We start from the raw sequence: 21076 nt of genomic DNA, 5'->3' as shown, positions 1-21076 counted from the left end.
CAGAATGAATGTATCAGTAGACTACAGTAAACTTAAGCAAAACGTACTTCCTTATTCTTTTTATAAATAGACATGAATTTTAGAGTTGGGTAATAATAGGTGAAAACAAATCCTTTAATATTGAAATCTCAAAGGATTAAATTCCAATAGACCCTAAAACAAGACATTTAATTGCATTTTTAATAATTTTTTGAATTAGGACTTGATTTGGAAACATCCAAGTATCTGGATTTTACCTATTCAAAATATGAATCTTTGTTTCCTATTCTGACCATTTTCAAGTTCGCATTTTGGTATTAATTTTTTAAACATTTTTTTAAGCGTTTCCTTCCCTCCCTCTTACTTGTTTCTTCTTAACTGAGACACAAGATAAGCAAGGCTCGATGGTGCATGTGAGAGTATTTTTGAAAGTCTTATAGTTTTAGAAAGGCTTGCAATCTGCATGCAATTTCCTGGCTCATGTAATTCGTAGGTTCTTCTAATTCGTTCTTGGAGGATTATGTAGCTCCTTAAGAGTTCCTGTGTATTAGCCAGATCATGCTTAGCATGCAGAGGAATATAATTAATTTTGTAATACAGTTTGAATACATTTACTCTCAATCTAAACATGTTTCCATGTAGTTTTTTTTTTTTTTTTTTTTTAAGCTGGGATATTTTCTATTGTTTTTCTCTTTTTATTTCAAAAACACAAACAAGATAAGATTCAGCAGATGGAACTTACACAAAATCCTCTTGATGCAGAAATAAAACTTATGTTTTTTTAAATTTTTATAAATTTGCATACAATGCTGATAACATTTCAGAAGAGATTCTTTCAATGGACTGTTCTCTTAAAAAGATCTTTAAAACGTCTCAAGTATTTTTTCTAGAACTAGCCTGACATATCAGAATGCTATATTATGGGGTAGGGCTTTCTTTGTTATAGCACATCTAGCAAGCGCTTATGTCCTGCTTAATTTTTTGGCTTTTCCAAACTAAACTAGAAAGTCTTAAAGCCTTTATCAAGTACTGTTGCAATATAAGTAGGTATTTGCATAAGATGCTTGTCCAAGTCTTGATTTTTGTTGTTATTGTTCTGAAAAGTATAGTTGCCTAATACAACATTTACTATTTTTATAAAGAGTGAAAAACATTCTAGCAGAAGTGCCTAACGAAGCCCTGTTTATGCAGAACTTTTGCTTTCTGTAGTCCTTATTATTTAGGGCTGTTTGGGGTTTTCAGTGCTTTTACAGGTGTTTGAATACTGGTAGATTAGTTTTTCCTGGCTCAATTCCACATCAAAAGTAAACTTCTGTATAAATAGTATAGCTCCCTTGTGTTAGTTAGTTACATGAAGAAAAATAGACCTTGGAAAGGTTACTTTAAAGGTCAGGGAATGTCTGTACTTTCACCTAATGACAATGCATTAAAAAAGATTAGGTTGTGGTGTGATATTTTTGCATTTTAATTTAATTTGTGTGCGTTTAATATATGTGCATTTTTAATTGTTCCTGCAAATGTACCTCATGTCAAAGATATTGGGGCACACTAAATGCAATCTGTCTGTTGCTTTATCTCAAAAAAAAAGTCTCAACCATTTCAATTATTTGCAGAAATTTCTTCTGTATAATACTTTGCTACAGAAGTTGAGTGTTTGCTAAAGTTTCCATTTTAAAATTTATCTCCTGTACCTTCATTTAGGAATGCATTTGAAAGAGGCTGTTTTGAGGAAAAAAGTTTAAAAGTTTAAAAAAAAAAGTTTAAAAGTTTAAAAATTTAAAAATTATACCTTAATTTTTGCCTTTAATTTGACACATTCATCTACTAAACTAGACTAGTAGGGCATACTGTGGTATAAAACAATTGTAGAATATTTGCTCTTGCAGATTTCATCTAAATGCATCCATAATGTGAACTTTATATATTCTTTGTGCATTGAACAAATAGAAGCAATTACACAGGTATTACACCCAAGACCCTGAATGGCAGCAGAAATGTCTGGGTTGAGCTTCTGGAGATCATTAATTAGCTTGAACCCTATGCAGTTTTAAGGAAAAAAAAGTTGGGTTGGTAATGTAGGGAGGCAGGAAAACAATAATCAATGATGCTTTAAAAACAAAACAAAACCATATAAAAGTAGTTTAACGTTAATATTTCATAGCAAACAAAGTATTAGAGCAGTTGACTATTATTTACCTTCTGTAATAACTCCTCCATCTTATAGAGTCATAGAATTATCTAGGTTGGAAAAACATGTGAGATCGTCACATCCAACTGTCAACCTGACCTACCAAGTCCCACCACTAAACCATGTCCCTTAGTGCAATATCCACATGTCTCTTAAAAACCTCCACGGATGGGTGCTCCACCACTTCCCTGGGCTGCCCACTCTCTGTGAAGAAATTCTTTGTAATATCCAATTGAAACCTCCGTTGTTGCAAGTTGAGACAGTTTCCTTGTGTCCTTTCATTTTTCTTCTGAGAACAGACAGACACTGTCCTCATTGCAATCTCCTTTCAAGCAGCTGTAGAGAGTGAAGAGGCCTCAGGCTCCTTTTTTTTTTAAAGACTAAACTCCAGTGCCCTCAGCTGCTCCTTGTAAGTGTTGTTTTCTAGTCCCTTCACAAGGTTTGTTGCTCTCTTCTGCATGTGCTTGAGCAACTCAATATCCTTCTTGTAGTGAGAGGCCTAAAACTGAACGCAATATTCAATGTGTGGTCTCACCAGTGCTGAGTCCTGAGGGACAACATTTCCCTAGTCCTTCTGGCCATACTATTTCTGATGCAGACCAGGATGACATTGGCCTTCTTGGCCTCGTGGGCACACAAATAATTGCTGAACAGGGAGACAGATGTTAACCTAAGGGTGTGCCTGTTTATTTGTCACATGGGAAAATATTCCTGAGGAAACCGTTGTTTTTTACATAGAGTAGAGAAATTTTTAAACTTCTACTGCACTGTAGCTTTTGTGTAATTTGAAAGAAACAGAACAGTATAAAGATAAAACCAAAAGATCTGTTATAACACATTTGTATCCCTCTAGCTGTTCTTTTTTGCATTTTTTTTTATGAAATTTTCAATGAAAGACTGTTTGTGTCTGTACTTCTATTAAAACTGAGATATCAAGTGAAAGTAGAAATATATTAGAGTGGTCCGCAAACTACATGAAACTGAGGAGTGAGGGAAATGAAGGGCCCTATTGGCTGTGGGGAAAAAAAAAAAAACGGTTTGGTAGCCAGGTAATAAAAACTTAGCTTCATTATTACAGGGCATTAAGTTATTAGTGTATGCTGAACTGAAAGTTTGAAAATTGATTAAAATGATCAAAAAACATCTCTCAAATGAGATGTGTCCATGATCTTATTCTCTCTTGACCATTTCTTCCTTCTCCCCTCTCTCCCCCACCATGCAGTCCTTAGATGACCTATCAAATGTCTCTTCTGATGAGACAGTTCAACTCCATGCATACATCTCAGATACTGGTAAGTTAATCCATTACAATGTCTGCTTTTTTCCAACATTTATTTTGAGTTTTTTTAGTATTACAGGCCCTTGAAATCTGAAACTTTTTTTCTTAACATCATAAAACATTTGAATTCATATTTCCCTTTAGGTCCATGTAATGGAACTCCATACAGAATTAGTATGTTTAGCTCGTAGATGGTATATCCATACCTAAAATGTGATTTAATTCTTACTGTTTGTAGCATTATTATTTTTCCTGTTTGTGAATAATTGTTAAATTTAATATTGAGTAGTATTTATTTTTACAGTTATTTAAAGAACAAATTCTAAAAGTGAACTCCTTTTCTAGTCACATCATCTGAATTGTTGACTGTTTTTACTTCTCTTGCTATGTCACCCCATAATTCTCTCTTATTTGTGAGTGACTTAGCTTAATTTTAGGTAGTGGTGGCACTTTTGGTTTTAGCAAACTTTTGCTTAGAATTAAGTTAAAAAATGTATTACATGAGAGCAAATAATAAACATCAGGTATTATTTACAAATATTCTACTTCAACAAGATTCCACTAGGAAATTAATTTGTCGGTTCAGATATTTGTTTTGTGGAGTTTTTTATGCAATAGACTTTTAAAACTTTGCATTTATATAGTGGACATAAGCTGTGAATTCAACTCATTGACATTTTAATTAAACTCTATTATTCAAACCCAGTGCAAGAACATGGTACAATCCATGCAGTGTAGTCAGCCCTCAGAAAAGGGGAAAAAATATTTTAAAAGTTAAGAATCACAAATTTTTATTTTTTTTGCAATTGCAAACATTACTTATTTTCTGAATTAAACTTAAAAGTTTCATTGTTTTGATCTTAAAAAAAAAAAAAAAAAAAAAAAAAGATAACCTAACCCCACAGAAATTATTTAAAATTTATTATCTGCTAGCAGCACATACTGATAACTATCAGCCTTACTGTCAGTCCATAATACTCCAGTTGAACTGTGGGTTTTGTACATGTGCATACTGTAAGATAGGATTAAAGTGGATGTCTCCTTTCTCTTCACCTTATATTTGAGCAAGAAAGAAGTCTTTGCCTTCTGGATGTTACAGGCAGCACTCATATGCTGTTCACTACCTTTCACTGTGCTTGTTGGTAGTACGTGAGATCTTCTCCTTAATTTTTGAGCATTCAGTTTGCTTTGTGCTGTAAAATAAGTACTGGTTTAGAAGAAACAATGTAGGGGCTTCTCAGAGCTGCTTCTTTCTTTTTCTACCACTCCTGGCTTTGCAGTGTCCCTGAGCTGTGGTGTGGTGGCTGCATGGCAGAGTGGTCAGTGTAAGCTTAGAAGATAAGGTTTGCTCAGTGCTTATGGGGCCGTGGCTTATCTCTTTTCTCTTGGGTTTCAGTACTCATCATTCTTCTAGAGGGTAGATACCAAAGAAAAGGCTGATGATGCTACATTACTGGTTTCCATTTTGTTAACATGTAACTCTTGCATTGTCAGCAGCTGCCCCTACTCTAGGGATACTCACTGGCTGCTTAGGCATCAGCCTTGCTTTTCAAAGATGTCACGAGGTTAGAGTTGACGATTTGGCAGAAAAGTGTATGGAGCACAAATGCATTAACAAACTCACAGAACTTAATCAAGAAGTATTTTCAACGAGCTTATGGCTCAATAATTAGAGTTACAGCACATTAATTTAAATGTGTGCAGTGTATGCAGTATTTGTTTTAAGTTAGTCTGTAGTTTAAATTGAAGTTTTTGAAAAATTCTGTATGGGGATGGGAGGAATGTGGGAGAGAATTTAAATACTCAATGAGGAAAAAAAGATGTTTCTTTCTATTTCAGATAAGGGTCTCTTTCAATTTATTTTATGGAGAAATCAAATTGAGTGCTCATGTGTACACATACACAGAGTACATATATGTACGCATACATGCAGAAGGCATGCATTTGTGTATATTTGTGTGTATATAGTTCCTTTTGACTGAGAAATAGCGTAGGGAGGTTATTTTCTATCTTGTAGCTAATAACTGCTGATGTTAGTAACAGAACTGAATGCTTACGGTGTTAGTACATTCTTTCTGTATTTGCAGGCTTTAAAAAAATATAATTAGCGAGTACTTTGCAGACTGGAATTTCATTTGGTTTCATAGTTGTCTTTCACCTGTACCTTGAATTCTTTAGGTTAAAATTATTTTTAAAAGATTTGTTCTCGATTCTTTAGTGTTGAAACCTTTCCTGTTCTTTTATTTTCTTTTTTTCTTTTTTTCATGTTTTGCATGTGATAGACAAGCTCCAATCTTTAAGGCTACTTAATGTCTATAAATTAAACTTAAGTTTCTGGAGGGGTACCACTTATGCGGTGTTTTGAATAAAGGGATGGCTTACTCTTCTGCTTGCACGTCCATTTTAGTCTCTCAAGTCTGTCATTTCAGACATTTCTTTACTTCACGTTTGTGTCCTCTCGTCTTCCTTCTTTCTGTTTGTTCCTTTTTTTTGTTTTTGTTTTCAAACTACTAGTCTATGCTGACTATGACCCATATGCTGTGGCAGGCGTGTGTAATGACCATGGCAAGACATACGCACTGTATGCTATCACAGTCCATCGGCGAAATCAAAACAGTGAAGAGACATGGAAGACATATCGGCGTTACAGTGACTTTCACGACTTTCATATGAGGATCACTGAGCAGGTAATCTGTCTCACAGAAATCCTTGAAGGTTTCTTTGAAAGGTGTTTCTGTTTTTTTTTTTTTTTTTTTTTTTTTCCTGTGTGATGGTATGGCATAAGTATTGGCTTTCTCAAAGTGAGTTAAGATCAAGAGTTCCAGCTCTACATTATTTTTGCATTAAGGTATACTTTTAAGTCATTAATATAATAAGTTATTTGTACAAAGCAGTTTACAGGTGCACCTGTTTAGTTCCTGATGCTGAGGCATTAGATTGCTTTAATAAAAGGATATGGTACTAAATAAACTTGGTTTTTTTCTTCCCTTTCCTAAGTTTTACTGTGAAATGTTTGTGCTATTGGTCTGGAACAGTGGCACAGTTCATCTGTTATATTTGTCACAGAGATTAAGAAATAAAAACTCAGCTTGGAAAATACATATTTAGGTTTTAAGCAAAATGTTAAGGGTTGGTGGGTTTCAGAAGGGACAGATGTTGGCATTTCAGTGTACTGCTAGACATTCTTTTATTTGATATACGTGTATGCTCATGTTCTTAACTTATCCTTAAATAAAAGAAAAAAAATGTGCAAGATGCTTGTAATTCACTGAAGTACAAAGTAAAACCTAAGATTTTGTATTTCTCTTGATTTTTTTTTTCAAAATTGAATTAAAATTAATAGTAATCCCTGACCTGGTGAAACAGGTATGGGTTACCTGATCTTATTTTTGTGCTTCATTGTAGCATCTCCGAAACTCCCAACAGTATTGCTTTGTTTTGAAAGTAAAATCGAATTTCTTATTGAGTTTGCAGACACAACAATGTCACCAGTATGTTGAACTTTCTTGTGTGCATGTCTGAGGTACTTTTATTGACATCTTATGGATAAATGTTAGAATTTTTTATATAAAATTAATAGAAAGGGCAGGAATTATTATTTTTTTTTTTGTGGGGTGAGAAATAGGCACCCAATCCAAAATTAAATTGAAGTTGTCATTTTTTTTTAAAGTACTGAATTCCCAGAATCATAGAATGACTTGAATTAGAAAGGACCTTAAAGATCACCTAGTTCCAACCCCCCTGCCATGGTGGTGTCTCTACACTTGATCAGATTGCCCAGGTCCTTGTCCAACGTGGCCTTGAACACCTCCAGGGATGGGGCATCTGCAGTTTCTTTGGGCAGCCTGTTCCAGTGCCTCACCACCCTCTCAGTGAAGAATTTCCTCCAAACACCTAATCTAAATCTCCACTCTTTTAGTTTAAAACCATTCCCCCTTGTCCAGTCACCATCTGCCTGAGCAAAAAGTTGCTCATCATCTTTTTTATAAGCCACCTTTTAGTATTGAAAAGCTCCAATGAAGACTCACTGGAGATCTTTTAGGAAGATGTACAAGTTATCTTGATGTATAGTCATAACCTTACCAACTTCTGCCCAAATAATAATGATAATCTTGAATCCGGTGTTTTTGAGCAGGTGTGATGACATATGAATAACTTGTAGACTAATCTAGCATATGTCTGTATTTCGAAGCTCAATATCACTTGGTATGTTTGGAAATTAAATTTTGCACTTGACTGTCCCAAGAGTTTGCAAGTACTTGTTCTTGACAGCCTACCTTCATTTTGGCATCTCCAGGGTGCCTGAGTTCTGGTCTTGATGCAGAAATTATTTGCCAGGTATTATATGGTGGATGAGAACAGGTGATGTGAAATAATGACTCCTATAATTTCTGAGGTTACATGGTGATTAGAACCTCCTTTGAACACAGAATGAAAATCTTTATCTTTTTTTTTTTTTTTTCTAGTTTGAAAATCTGGCAAATATACTGAAACTTCCTGGCAAAAAGACATTTAACAATATGGACAGAGAATTCTTGGAAAAGAGGAAAAAAGATTTAAATGCATATTTGCAGGTAAGCTGTTACGTCTTTTGGTTGACATTCTTTTCTTTTTTTTTTTTTTTTCCCTAAGGTAGATAACTTGCTAGCATTTTTTGTTGGTGGTGTGTGGTTTTTTTTTGTTTTTTTTTTAAAGCACGAAACAAAATGCTGTTGTAAGTGTTCCAGCTGAAACTAAATGCCAAATTTAATTTTGAATAAACAGAAATTTCATAGAAACGTCATAAGTACTTCCTAATATTAGTACAGGAAGGTTCAGGAGTTCAGTTTTGAGCTAATGCTATCTAAAAATTCAGATAGTTTTCTAACAGAATTAATCCAAATAAATCATGGAGATAAATACTCAACAGTATAACATGAGAAGTTTAAACTTATTATTATCTAGTCAGTTGGCCATCTCTGTGCTCTTTTGGTTTATTCTCAGCTGTTTCTGCCCTCATTCCCCTTGAGCTGTGTTGTGTGGTGTGTGTTTTTTTTGGTTTTTTTTTGAGCACTACACCACTTAACTTTCTTTCATTGCACTCATTTCTGTGGTTACTTTCTCCTGTGCCATTGCGTAGGATAGGCACAGCACCCACTCTGCGCAGTAGCAGAAACACACAACTTCTTCATTCAGATAAGGCCTAGCTATGACTTCACAGGGACTTTCTGTTGACTGACTTGATGGACATGTTAATAAATAATGAAAATGTATTTTTCTGTGAGATGTAATAATTAACATATAAGTTAAAATTATAGAAATTACCAGGCAGCAGATTGAATTTCATTCCAACACTACTCTAAAGATTAAAACAGAGAATAAATGAAAAAATACATTGCAAGATATGGTGTTTTTAGGCATGGTAAACTTTTACTAAACGGCATGACCTTTTTCATAATTAACTAAAAAGTGCCCTTCAACAATATTTTACTCAGCTCCTGTTAAATCCTGAAATGATGAAAGCTTCTCCAGCTCTAGCCCATTATGTGTATGACTTCCTGGAGAATAAAGCCTACAGCAAAGGGAAGGGAGATTTTGCACGGAAGGTAAGAATGTTTTGCACTATTAGGGAAACTTTAGTAGAGCATTTATTAGTGTGATGACTGTATTAAATGGAGATATTTAACCAATATTAAGCAGCTTTATAGAACTTTCAAAAAAGATTTCAAGTGAGCTGTTTCAGTATTTGTGATTAATGTAGTATTTCAGGGTACACAGAACCAAAAATGTACCATTTCTATAGCAGGTACATTTATTTGTATGACAACAAAATCAAAATTTTGAATTGGGGACCATGTATTGCACTAAGAGTTTATAAAACATGTTTTTGTTGCAAATTACTTTGTCAGTGACATCTGTGATTTTTTTTGTTAGTCTCATTCCTTCTAATATCCTTTTTCAAATCTTTGCTCTGTATTTGCTGTTGTTACCATGCTGTCCACTCTTCAGCCGAAAAGATGAAATGCATTTCCCTTCAGAAGCAGCTGCTGTGTGTTTAATTGTAAACATTCAGAGCCATTGATCATATTCAGAGCTCTGAGCTGTCCATCCTTTTTGTTAAGCTACCAGAAATGTTCAGAGAACTGTTGGCTAGTCTCTGCATTTTGCTGCATTTTGTAATGAACTTAAGCAACTGGAGTTGTTCCTTATTTTATTGTTCTCTAGAACAATGTGATACTTCTCATAGTGTATTAATTTACTAGTGTCCTCACACATTATACTATTCTGGTTAAACATCTTCCCCTTCAGATGGACACATTTGTAAACCCACTGCGTAACTCTATGAGAAATGTATCAAATGCAGTCAAGTCTCTCCCTGACAGCCTGGCAGAGGGAATGACTAAAATGTCAGACAACATGGGTAAAATGTCAGAGAGATTGGGACAAGACATAAAGCAATCATTTTTCAAGGTAAGAAAATATTTGGTAGTTAATGCGTACTAGTGAATTAATAGGAGACTAGCTATCAAGTCATTTGAACTCACGTTGTGTGCTATAATGAAAAGTTACATCAATAGACAGGAAAGTAATCTGTTTTATACCTATGCACTTCTAATAAGGTTCAGCAGTCATTATAACACAAATGTAGAGTTCTCTTTGGTATTATGTAACATATTTGAAGATGAAATTTATGCAGGGACCCTTTAATTCAGGACAAGAATAATGTTGGTAAAAACTGAATACTCCTCCATTCTCATAAGACTAGGTTGCGGCATTTGCCTCTTTCAATAGCAAAAGAACATATGTATTGAAACTTAGAATAAGGAGAGAGCTTCTTTTCTGCTTATTCCTTGCTGAACTCTGTTTTTAATCAAATTTTCTTTCTGCCTGTCCTGTCATCTACAGCTGTTATCTTTTCTTACCTGTGTATTCCTTAAATACAACACCTTAATGGTGTGGAGTAGTAGCAAGGCATGCTATCCAGAAGTCCTGTAAAGTAGTAATCTTGCCCTCTTTTCCCTTACCCTTTTACTTGTCTTGCTCTAAGGTCCTGTGGTCAGGACATTTTTATATTAATAAAACAGTTATTTATGGTAGATATAGAACTGTAACCAAGATGAGTTAACCCTTACACCATCAAAGGGAAGAACAAATCTGTGTTGTATGGTTTTGTTGTTTTTGTTTTTTTGTTTGTTTGTTTTTTTTAAATGTTATATGTGAGAGAATGACCGCCTCTGGACTTTCTCATTGCTGGTAGCTTCCCTGGTGTGCACATCTGCAGATATACTCAATGGGAATTCTTGTGATAAAGAGGAATTATCTAAAGAAGCGTCAGTCTCATATGGATTTATAGATGTTTTTCAGTTGAAGCGCTAGGCACTTGGGAAAATATGTGGACTGTCTGAATGGTATTGATAACTTCAGCAGCTACTGGGGAATACATGCAAGACTTGATTTGTTGGAAGACAAAAGGTCTGCTTTATGTTTATCCATTTGAGTATATAACTGACTTTTGGCCAGTTTGGTTTTCATTATCATAATTGTTTTGGTTAGAATAGCAATAAATCAGATTTATTTTCATACAGTATTTTCCTTCATAAACATTACATTTTTGATTTCATTGCAGGTGCCTCCTTTGATCCAGAAAACCTATTCAGATCCTGACCACTGCCGTGTTGCAGCACCAATTGATGACAATGTGAGTCTGACACTTGTCCCTTCAATGATAAGTCTTCTAAAACCAAATTAAAGATTTAGTTACTTTGTTAAGCAATGTATTTATCTTCAGATAAATAAACACTTAAAAACTACTTATTTTTTACAAAAGAAACTGATATGCTCCCTTTTAAAATTATCATTTTTTAGTACTAAAATAGCTTTCATGACAGTGCAGTAACTTAAAATTCACATGACGCTGCTTTGGTGTTTTGTATTTTTATTTTTATATATATATGCTTTTTTTTGTTATTCTTCAAGTTTCTTTCAGTTCAATGGTAGTATGATACCAAACTGTTATGTTATGTTACATTATTTCAGTTGTCTTTTTATAGGGTCTGATTTCTGAGGTGACCTTTTAGGGAGCATTCATTTAATGGATCAGAAGTAGTGTTTGGTATGTTTTGAAGAGAGGGGAGAAAAAAAAAAAAAAAAGACTTAATATATTCCTGAATAATAAACTTTCAGTATGTGATACTTTGAATGTATGAGGTAATAATATTAGGAAACTTGATGGTGAAGTCTAAGCTCTTGATGTTATCATAACTATGGTATTTTGCTATTGTTTTGATTGAAACATTGATCATATATGTGAAAACAATTGGAGAGAAAAAAAAAAAAGAAACCTTCATCTTTAAGTAGGACAGAAAGGCCATAAGATTACCAGTGATTATATGCAATTTGCTATGGTCATATGTCTGCACCTGTTCTGCCTTTCATGTTTCATGTTTTTTAGTCACATCAAAGCATTCCAGTTTGTCTTCCTGTGCATAACTGCTATGATGGCTTGGTAGATGTATTTTTACTCAAATAACGTAGATTTGTTCTTCTAGGCTTTCTTTCTACTTTACTGTTTTTCATTGTATCAGAGTATTTATCTGTAAATCTGTAATTACAAATGTGTATCTTCTAATGCTCCTGAAGCTGCTATTTTTGCATGGGAAAAAATAACATAGTTCAAATATATGAGCAGCATTTCCGCAAATATTTCATTGATCTTCTGTAAAGTGAATAGGAGCTTCGATTCTTAATAGCTTCTAAGTTAACATATCATGTGTTTCTGAAAGGCAGATTTCAAATGTTTTAAAACCTTTCAGTTCTGAACTGCTATGAATTCTACACAAACTACAGTCAGTAAATCAGACGAAAATATGTCAATTTGAATAGGATTTTACATTTCTTATTTTTTAAGCTAGGGGAAACAATACTGTAAAAGTGAGGTGTGGATCCGTGGCACCTCTAGCTGAATGAATGATGAATCCACTGTGTTCCATTTGTATATAAAAATGTTCTTGGTACTCTTAACCACAGTTCCAGCCTTAGAAACTCACTCTGAAGTGAGATGTACCTGTGTAGCCCACCAAGTAAAATAAAAATTCTCTGGTAGTAGTGAGGTCTTGCTAATTCTTCAATGGTAGCATTAAGAATGTAGTGCAAACACAAGTAAAGTACAGGTGAAGTTGCACCGCTTGCTGAAACCAGTCTTCCAGTTAGAGCATTTCAGATTTAAAACAGTACATGAAACCATGAAGGTTATATGTGGAATGTAAAAATCCTAATCCAAAACCACAGAAAAGGTATTGAGTCTTTGTTTTTCTGAGGATGTAAAATAATTTTAATTTTTAATTTGCTATTCTATAAAGTTTTAATAATGAATATAAAGTTTAGGTAATGACTGAGCCAAAAAATCACATTCATTGTATTTGAGATAAACAACTGTGGTCTTTTGTGTAGTACTGTGCAATACATTAACTCCAAATGCTATATTTTTATCTAATGGTTTAAGATATTCTATTAACATAAAGTTTAGATTGCTGTAGTTTGGCATATAAGCAGGCTTTGTTGCTAGCAGCTAATATTAGCAGCTACTGTAGGATAAAACGTAATAACGGAGGAAAAATTAATACTCTTACTAAAATTGAGTAAACTTCCTCAAACTTTAATATTTTAAAAATAATGTAGATGTTGACTGTTCCTGCAAATGTACACTATCCATCTTTAAAAACAATTTCACATAGTTATTGAAATCCTAATATAGGGGACTCAGTATTTTTTTTGTCCCATGAAAAAAAAAAGTACCTTTCTTGAGCTGAAATGAGTTTACTGATTGATCCTGTTTTTACTCGGTCAGGTGGATGACAATATCCCACTTAGAGTAATGCTCCTCCTGATGGATGAAGTCTTTGATTTAAAGGAAAGGAATCAGTGGTTAAGAAGAAATATAAAAAATCTGCTTCAACAGCTTATTAGAGCAACATACGGTGACACAATTAACAGGTACTGTTTTTCTTTTAGAGAGCTATTGTGTAAGTAAAGCTATGTAGAATGTGTCTAGAAATCCTTTTTGGTATTGCTCAACTACTGTGTTTTATATCTTCTTGCCTTCCCCTTTAAAGAGGATTGGCAAAGGAAGTGCAAATGTGCTGTAAAAAGGTGATACATACAATGTTGCTGAAAGACCCGTTCTGGTCACTCTTACATGCCAGAGTACTTACACAAAAGTTTTCACATGGAGTTCATGGCTTTTGTGAATGCAACTTAATACTGATGGTATACATTTTTTTTTCACCCGTGTTTTAACATTATACTTTTTGCTGTTAATACTCTTCATTACTTTCTGCCCCGTTTCTGGTTTCATCTGTTCGGTGCTACAAATGATACACTAGCATTATCAAGTTGGGTGAACTTGTACTTAGTTTGGTATGTTAATATTTTCCTCTCACTTTAAAAGATGGAGGAGAGAAAAGTAAAACAATGCTGTGGGATCCCATGATTGTGTCTCTGTAATTCAGACATACCCCTTTCATTCACATGCTATTAGTAGTGCTAAATAATTAATGTTTATTGTTAATATACAAACATAGAATTCTACTGCTTCCACGTTTCCCATTCTAATCATTTGTTTCTGAAAAGTAAGTAAAAATAAAGAACAAAGTCTTCTGGAAACAATTTAATTGACATTAAATTGTTGATTTGGTGTGGGGCCATAAATTAAGACTTTGATTTCTGTCAGTGAAAAGTAGCTTTCTATTATGATGAGGAAATTACTGAAAGAGTACTTTGTACCATTCATGAGTATATTTTTCATTATCACTATTTCATATAGTTTTCATGGTACCAGTAGTGGTGATGCATTGTAATAATATAGCACTGGATTGCTTTCAAATACTTCCTAGTGGGAAGATGATAATTATCTTGAGACCTGTGCTTCCAAAATCATTCTACCTTATTGAACAGCTCTGTGAACAATTTTGCTGCTTTCAGATTGTGATATAACAAACTAGCTGAGTTTGTACACAGACGGCAGCTTTCTTAGTGCAGAGATGTGTGCATTTGGGACTGTTCCAGATGCTTACAGCTTCTTCTGGTTCAGCAGTCAGACCTTGTGTTTGCAGATCCTTAAAGTGTAATGGCATTCTGCAACAAAGTTCTGCTTTTACTTTTGTTTAAAAAACAAATTTTGTTTAGGAAATCAGTCCTGGGATGCACAGATGTTTATAGCATTTCTGTAAATGTGCAAAATCTGAATATTGAGCTGTGTGTATATGTTGGTGAAGGAAGGTCAAATTTCGTGATCAGTAAATGTGTATTCAAGATTATAAAGTAACTTCATACGTAAGTAGGATAATTTGAAATTTTAAGTAAGTTCTTTGCATAGAGAAACAGAATTTGAAGAACACTTCATGAAGAGAACTCTGCAAGCAGAACATTTATATAACACTGAAGATGTAATGTCAGTTTTCCAACCTCCTTAGTCATCACGTATTTGCTCAAATGGAAAAAGGCTTTAATTTTAGCAGTGTTCAAAGAGTGATCAGTGAGCTCTAGATTTTTATCTTGAGAATTGGTGTTTGCCTTCCTGATGTGCAGCTTTATAGAACCTATGTATGGAGTTGGAGAAAAGCTGAAGTTATGCTTGGTTTGCACCAGAATGCTTATCAAAATGCTATGCTTTTTTTTTTTTTTTTTTTCTCTGTTGTAACAACAAAATGAGACTTTGTTGCTTTGATTTTAGGAAAATAGTTGATCATGTTGACTGGATGACATCTCCTGAACAAGTAGCAGATGCTGTAAAACGCTTCAGGTACGTCTTTTATGACATATGTTAAATATAAAATGCTTGTCAATTGATATCTAATATCTGTGTATCCCTTCCATTTGTTTTGTGTGAGGAAATTACTGTACAGAAATACAGTTTGAGTAAGTCCTGCTTCTTAATTGTTTTAAGTGAGTGAAAGTATTTGTCATGTGGAGAAAAATGTTTTACAGTTTTCTCCTTTTCCTTAAAATTCTTTGTTAACTGGCCCTGAACAGCTGTGATATAGTTATGTCTCTGAATTCAGGATATGACTGGATGAAGTGTCTTGTTTACCTTGATGAAGGCATGTGCATACCCAGTCTTAAAAGGCAAGCAGTTGTTACTACTAAAAACCCTAGATCTATGCTAATACATGTTCCATACAAGATGGAACAATTGAACTAAAGTCTGACTTTGAATTTGTCAGAGATCTTCATAGAACAATCTGTATGTTACATCATATTCTTTCTAGAAGTTTTAATGGCTTCTGCAAAATCTGTTGAGCAATAGCACCCCTCCCCTTGCCTTTTTCTTGGGGTGTGGGGTGGGGTGAAAGATGTACAGTAGGATAACCTATTAGCCAAAGGGTCATACTTTAGAGATACTCTGTTATTCTTTAATAAAGTTGAGTAAAAACACGTGTGTCTTACTCAGAAAAAGAATGTGTCATTCACTGAGGGAAAAAATAGCTTTTCAGACAGAGGTATGTGTTTTGCATGGGGCATTACAGTATAATGAAATGACCTCATCTCAGAGTTAGCGTGTTCATAGGCTAACTTCTGTCAGAGATCTGTTGAAACAGTTAATAGACCTAAGGCTACAGTTTGTCAGTGGCAATGGAGACTGATTGGTAAAAGCAAATTTTACATATATTTTATGCAACAAGTATGTGGTATTTGGATGTTCCTGTGCTGAAAGTAGCATGAAGTTAACCACAATTAGATTGAGTGTATCATACTTCCTACTTTGGATTATTCCTTTTTCACTTTTCTTCTTCCTGCTCTGATATTTAAAGTGTATGAAGTTCTGTATAAATTACTTTCTTGTATTTATTTTATGAGATAGCTTGGAAGGGATTAAAAAGAACCTTTCACTTGATTAAAATGTTAATGTATTTTGACAGATTTGCTTTTGTTACAGAGATGCTTTTTGGCCCAATGGCATTTTAGCAGAGACTGTTCCGCGGAGAGACAAAGCTATTAGAATGAGAACAAGAGTAGCAGGGAAGACCAAATTACTGGAGGTAATGCCAGGTAAGTGGGTTTGTGTTTGAAGCTAAATAGTCCTTACCATCTAGTGGTAGTGGTGTTAATGTTAGTGTTCTTGTTGATTTACTGAAATGTTGATTTAAAACCACCAAATGAAAGTGGTTTTAATTGTTAATGCACTGAAAATCTTCACATGTGGTACCTTTGCAACTGTAGTTCTTAGAACCAACCCTGTACTTAGTTTCACTAGAGAATTTAAGCTTAGTACATTAAAAATATGTATTCCAATGCAGCATTATTTCACTATAAAAAAGCATACATATTTTTTGCATATTTTCCACATATACAGTGTGAAAGAAGTAATTTTTGGAGATCATTTCGGCTATAAGAGAACTTTTAGTATTTTCATGCTATTTATAACAGAGGTACTGTCACTTCAAAATTCAAGCGACATAATTTTTGAAAAATCCAGACAAATTACTCAAAAGACTTAACATTCAGTTTAAATTTGTTGTTAACAGGTAGAATTTGATTTGAACTTATGTGTAATTTTTATTTTTGTAGATGAGCTGAAGCACATCATAGGCGCTGAGACAACTCGAAAAGGCATTCTTCGGGTCTTTGAAATGTTCCAGCACACTCAACTGAATAAGAGAATGGTGTATGTCTTTCTGGAGAGATTCTTAGAAACCTTATTTCCACAAAATAAGTTCCATGAGCTCTTCAACAAACTGCATTCACGGTCAAAGCAGATGCAGAGGTACAAACAGAGACTACACACTACTCAAGCGCCTTCCTTGCAGAAAAGGTGACACTTCAAACCTATTAAGCTGGTGTATGTTTGTCCAGGACTAATTACTTGGGCAGATTCTCTGGGGCTTCAAACTCACATGCTGTTACTTCTGCACCAGTCTTTTAGTGTCACATATTAGATTATTAATGCATCTGTAAGACCTGTGGATCTTCTCATCTTCACTTGTAATTCAACCACTACCAGAAGGGTTCGTGTGTCTTAAATGATTTGGTGCGTCTTCATGCAACATTGAGAAGAATACTGGCCCATTGTATAAGAATGCTGATTCCTTCCGTTCCTGAGTTGATGTTTGCCAGCAATGAAAAGTGCCAGACTGTCTCAGTGAAGCACAACAGCTATGGCGATACAGTGGAGGAAAATAATATTTTGGCACTGGGAGATAGTGCAATGTGTGAAAATCAGGTGGAATTGTTCTACCTTATGGCTGTTGAGACTCCGTAGGGCTTATTTAACATTCCTGTAAAGGCTGAGCTAACATGAAAAGCTGTCTCTGGAACAGCAGGTTCATAGGGGAGGGGAGATATAGTTACGCCCCCATCATAAAAGTATATTTATTAAAGAAAAGTTGAGGTAATGTGGTTTTTATGCCACATAAAGTTTACCTTTTATGTTTTGAAAAATAAACTAACATCTATCCGGGGGTTTAGTAAAGGCAGAGGTGCAGTAGAAATAAACCCTTTATTTTGATTATTCTGTAGCTCTGAGGGCCATGCTCTGCTCTTACAGCACCTGGCATACATTTTGCATGTGACTTCAGTGGAGAAGGGGCATCATATTTATGTTCAATTGGTGTATTTGAACATATGTCAAGATGATAGTTGTAGAAGGAAGGGGGTACATGTTTCAAAGAGGATAGACATCTCATGTTAAAAGATGAGGAAATGGCATGAAGAAGCAATTCTCACACAACTCCCCTCTTAAAATCTGAAACACTTTGGGTGTAAAAGACTGTCCTACCCACTTGAAGGATTCCTTACCTTTGGGTGTGCAAGCCTCATGGAAAAATGTTAGAATTAGTTGGTTCCTTACAGATAAAAGATTTCACTAGTCATATGCAAACATTTGGAAATTCCTGAATGCATCTCAGTGTATATATGAAAATAAAAAGGAGATAAAACTACAATATTTTTTTAAATATTTTTTTTATTTTTTTGCATAGTGTAAAATTTTAATAAAAATTTGACATCAAGGCCCCACATCCATCTGTTTAGTTTCATCAAATAATTTATGTCCAACTAAAAATAAAGTAACATGAGTAATCCTGTTTGGCTACAGCATTTCTCAGTTTGTGTTTTCTTTTTCATAGTCCCCTGCTGTTTATGAGCACCACTATTCAGGTGAATAGAAAGATCCTGCAGAGTCCATTTTTTTTCTGAACACTAAATACAGGGTAAGATATAGCTATTGATCAAGGATCTTTATAGCAATTTGTCTCGAAATGGGAACAAATGATCCTTTTATGCAAGGAGGGAACACAGACTTTTTATGGAAGTGTTCTAAGAGAAGATAGAAAGCTCTTAAAGGACCTAGTTAAATTGACTGAAGCCTCTATATAGACATTTTTTTCTTATGGACTCTATTCACACAATGTAGCCTTTTATCATACTACTTAATGGTGATCGTATTGTACTGTTAACATTCTCATACAGTATGCATGGGCTCAAGTGCACTTGTTTTTTTCTTTATTGCAGAACTAAATACTGTAAATTAAATCCCTTTCTTTTATAATTTCTAGGAAGACAAGTTGGAAAATATGTATGAATCCTTCCCCCTTCCTCTCTGCAGGTTTTGTAGAAGTGTGATGATTAAGTGCTGTTGAATTTAACAAAATTCTTGAGTTCTTGTGTGAAGTAATCAACATAGCCAGCTACTATTGTTTACATGCCTGTATCTTCCTCTGATGTCAGGGTATGCTCTGTTATACCTGATATCTGACTGATAAAGATCATTCAGCAATTGTTCTTGGTGATATAGTAAATATATCATTGATACTACCAAACCTAATTTATATCTTTTAAATCACTGAATTAGTTATACAGTATGAAAATGGGAAGTTTAAATACTGTTTTGTCAAATCTGTGGAGCCTCTTTTCTGTCTGCAGGTACCATGAAAAAAATGAAGAGAATAGCGATCGTGTGCAAATTTGGGATTTTCTTAATTGTCTGGTACATTTCTGTACAAAAAAATAAAATAATATCTTTAGGAATGTGAACTGAACATAATACAATGTGTTTGTTAGTCATTTTACTTAATGAATTTATTACATATATATACTTACACACACATTTATATACATGCGTGTGCATATGTATATATGTACTAAAGTTTTGTCTTCTGTATTTAATTACAGAATGTGGCTTCCTAATTCAGTGGTGCCTGTTAGCTGGCAAGAATGATCAGAAATGAATACATTTTGTTTAAAAGTTAGTATGCATCTTTATTTAAGTGGTTTTCCTGTTGAGGATTTAAAATACCTGCCCTGTCAACCCATGCAGCCTGTTATCCTATAAAGTCTCCAAAACTGAATGTTAATATACAGCACTTAAGTTTATGGGTGTATCTTCTGGCCTTTGGGTGCTGTGACTGGCCGCTGAAAATTGTGCCATTGTCAACAAATGCACTTGTTTTAGCCTTAATTACTTTTAAGAGAAAATGAGCAATTCAATTTTTCATTTGGTTCATCCTCAAGCTTGTGCTGCTGGTGTTTGCTAGAACTAAACAGTAAATTTTAAGTGCTACCAGAATGTGTACCAAAATAAAAATATATGAATTCCACAATCTAAATTTTAATTTTGTGCAATATTTTCATTAAATGCATGTGTATTTGAATAACTGTAAAATAAATGAATTTTTAATGTTTTGAAGTCTAGGTTAAAAATGTCTTCTCAGCTAAACAATTTTGCATTCTGTTGTTGCGTTAGTTTATTTAAAGACTTGTTTTAAAAGTCTTATTTGTTACTCCTCTGTTAATTCCCTTGTTCTTAATGATCATTGCTCATGTGAGCATAGCTCATACATTACAAGGGAAAAATCTGAAGAGCACATCTCATGAATATAGCTGTTATAAATTACTTGTGCATATCATTGTACAGTAAGTGTCAGCTGTGTGCCTAATTGTTCTATTGATGCTTTTTCCCTCCCTTCCCCATCCTCTCATTTCCGTAACAAAGAATGAACGTGAAACAGACTGCCAGGGTCACTTGTACTAGAAGGCTGAGGACTCTGATTTTTTTTTTTTTTTTTTTTTTTTTTTTTGGAGTTTGCATTTATGTTCTGTCCAAAGCTAAAAAAATAAAAATAAAAAATAAAAAAAAAATACACTAATAAAGTATTAACAGGATTATTTTGAGTCTCACTGTTTATTTGAAAAAAAACAAACAAACAAAAAAACACAACAAAAACATAACTTTCTCACTAGCAGGTATGAATGTTTCTCGGATCTAGAAGAAAAAATCACTGACGATAAATATTGCTGTTACGTGCTGCTTAAAAAAAAAAAAAGTAATTTCTTGATTTTAAAATGCTTTATAAACTGGTTTTACTTTTAACAAATGTATCACTACACTAATTTTCAATCAGCATTTCCAGTGTCCTGTATTCTAAAAGAATATATACAGAAACTGTGTAATTATATGGGGCATGCTTTTTTTTTTTTTTTTTTTTTTTTTTTTTTTTAACTATTTGGCTTTTTTTCCCTTCTGGGTTTATTTTTGCAGCAGCTGGATCTACCATGGGAGAGCACAATTGTTACCCTTGATATATTTATTCCAGCTGTTTCACATTCATCAAAAAGATGTCCTGAGCTACAGAGATGTTAGTTCTTTGACCCTAGGG

At 34.0% G+C, this 21076-nt stretch overlaps 1 protein-coding gene across 3 annotated transcripts in view; it reads left to right on the top strand.

Moving 5' to 3' along the window:
• The window catches only part of SNX13 (sorting nexin 13), a 67424-nt gene extending 46842 nt beyond the window's left edge, over nucleotides 1-20582 (top strand). The window contains exons 17-26 of one of the 3 annotated variants that reach the window (XR_014619358.1): nucleotides 3390-3459; nucleotides 5961-6133; nucleotides 7913-8020; nucleotides 8921-9031; nucleotides 9735-9896; nucleotides 11053-11124; nucleotides 13273-13418; nucleotides 15157-15225; nucleotides 16343-16472; nucleotides 16992-17131. Coding sequence is in view for 2 of the 3 variants with exons in the window: in XM_084306843.1 (XP_084162969.1) it covers nucleotides 3390-3459; nucleotides 5961-6133; nucleotides 7913-8020; nucleotides 8921-9031; nucleotides 9735-9896; nucleotides 11053-11124; nucleotides 13273-13418; nucleotides 15157-15225; nucleotides 16360-16472; nucleotides 16992-17239 (1272 nt within the window). In the remaining variant the exon portion in view is untranslated. Of the gene's footprint in view, nucleotides 1-3389; nucleotides 3460-5960; nucleotides 6134-7912; nucleotides 8021-8920; nucleotides 9032-9734; nucleotides 9897-11052; nucleotides 11125-13272; nucleotides 13419-15156; nucleotides 15226-16342; nucleotides 16473-16991 lie in introns of all 3 variants that reach the window. The other 2 variants (XM_084306844.1, XM_084306843.1) reach the window with 2 other exon arrangements.
• Nucleotides 20583-21076: the final 494 nt, after the last annotated feature.

The sequence above is a fragment of the Netta rufina genome, assembly GCF_964035555.1.
Source record: "Netta rufina genome assembly, chromosome: 2".
NCBI lineage: Eukaryota > Metazoa > Chordata > Aves > Anseriformes > Anatidae > Netta > Netta rufina.
The sequence above is the reverse complement of the archived record's forward strand: the minus strand, read 5'-3'. Positions and strand labels throughout refer to the sequence as shown.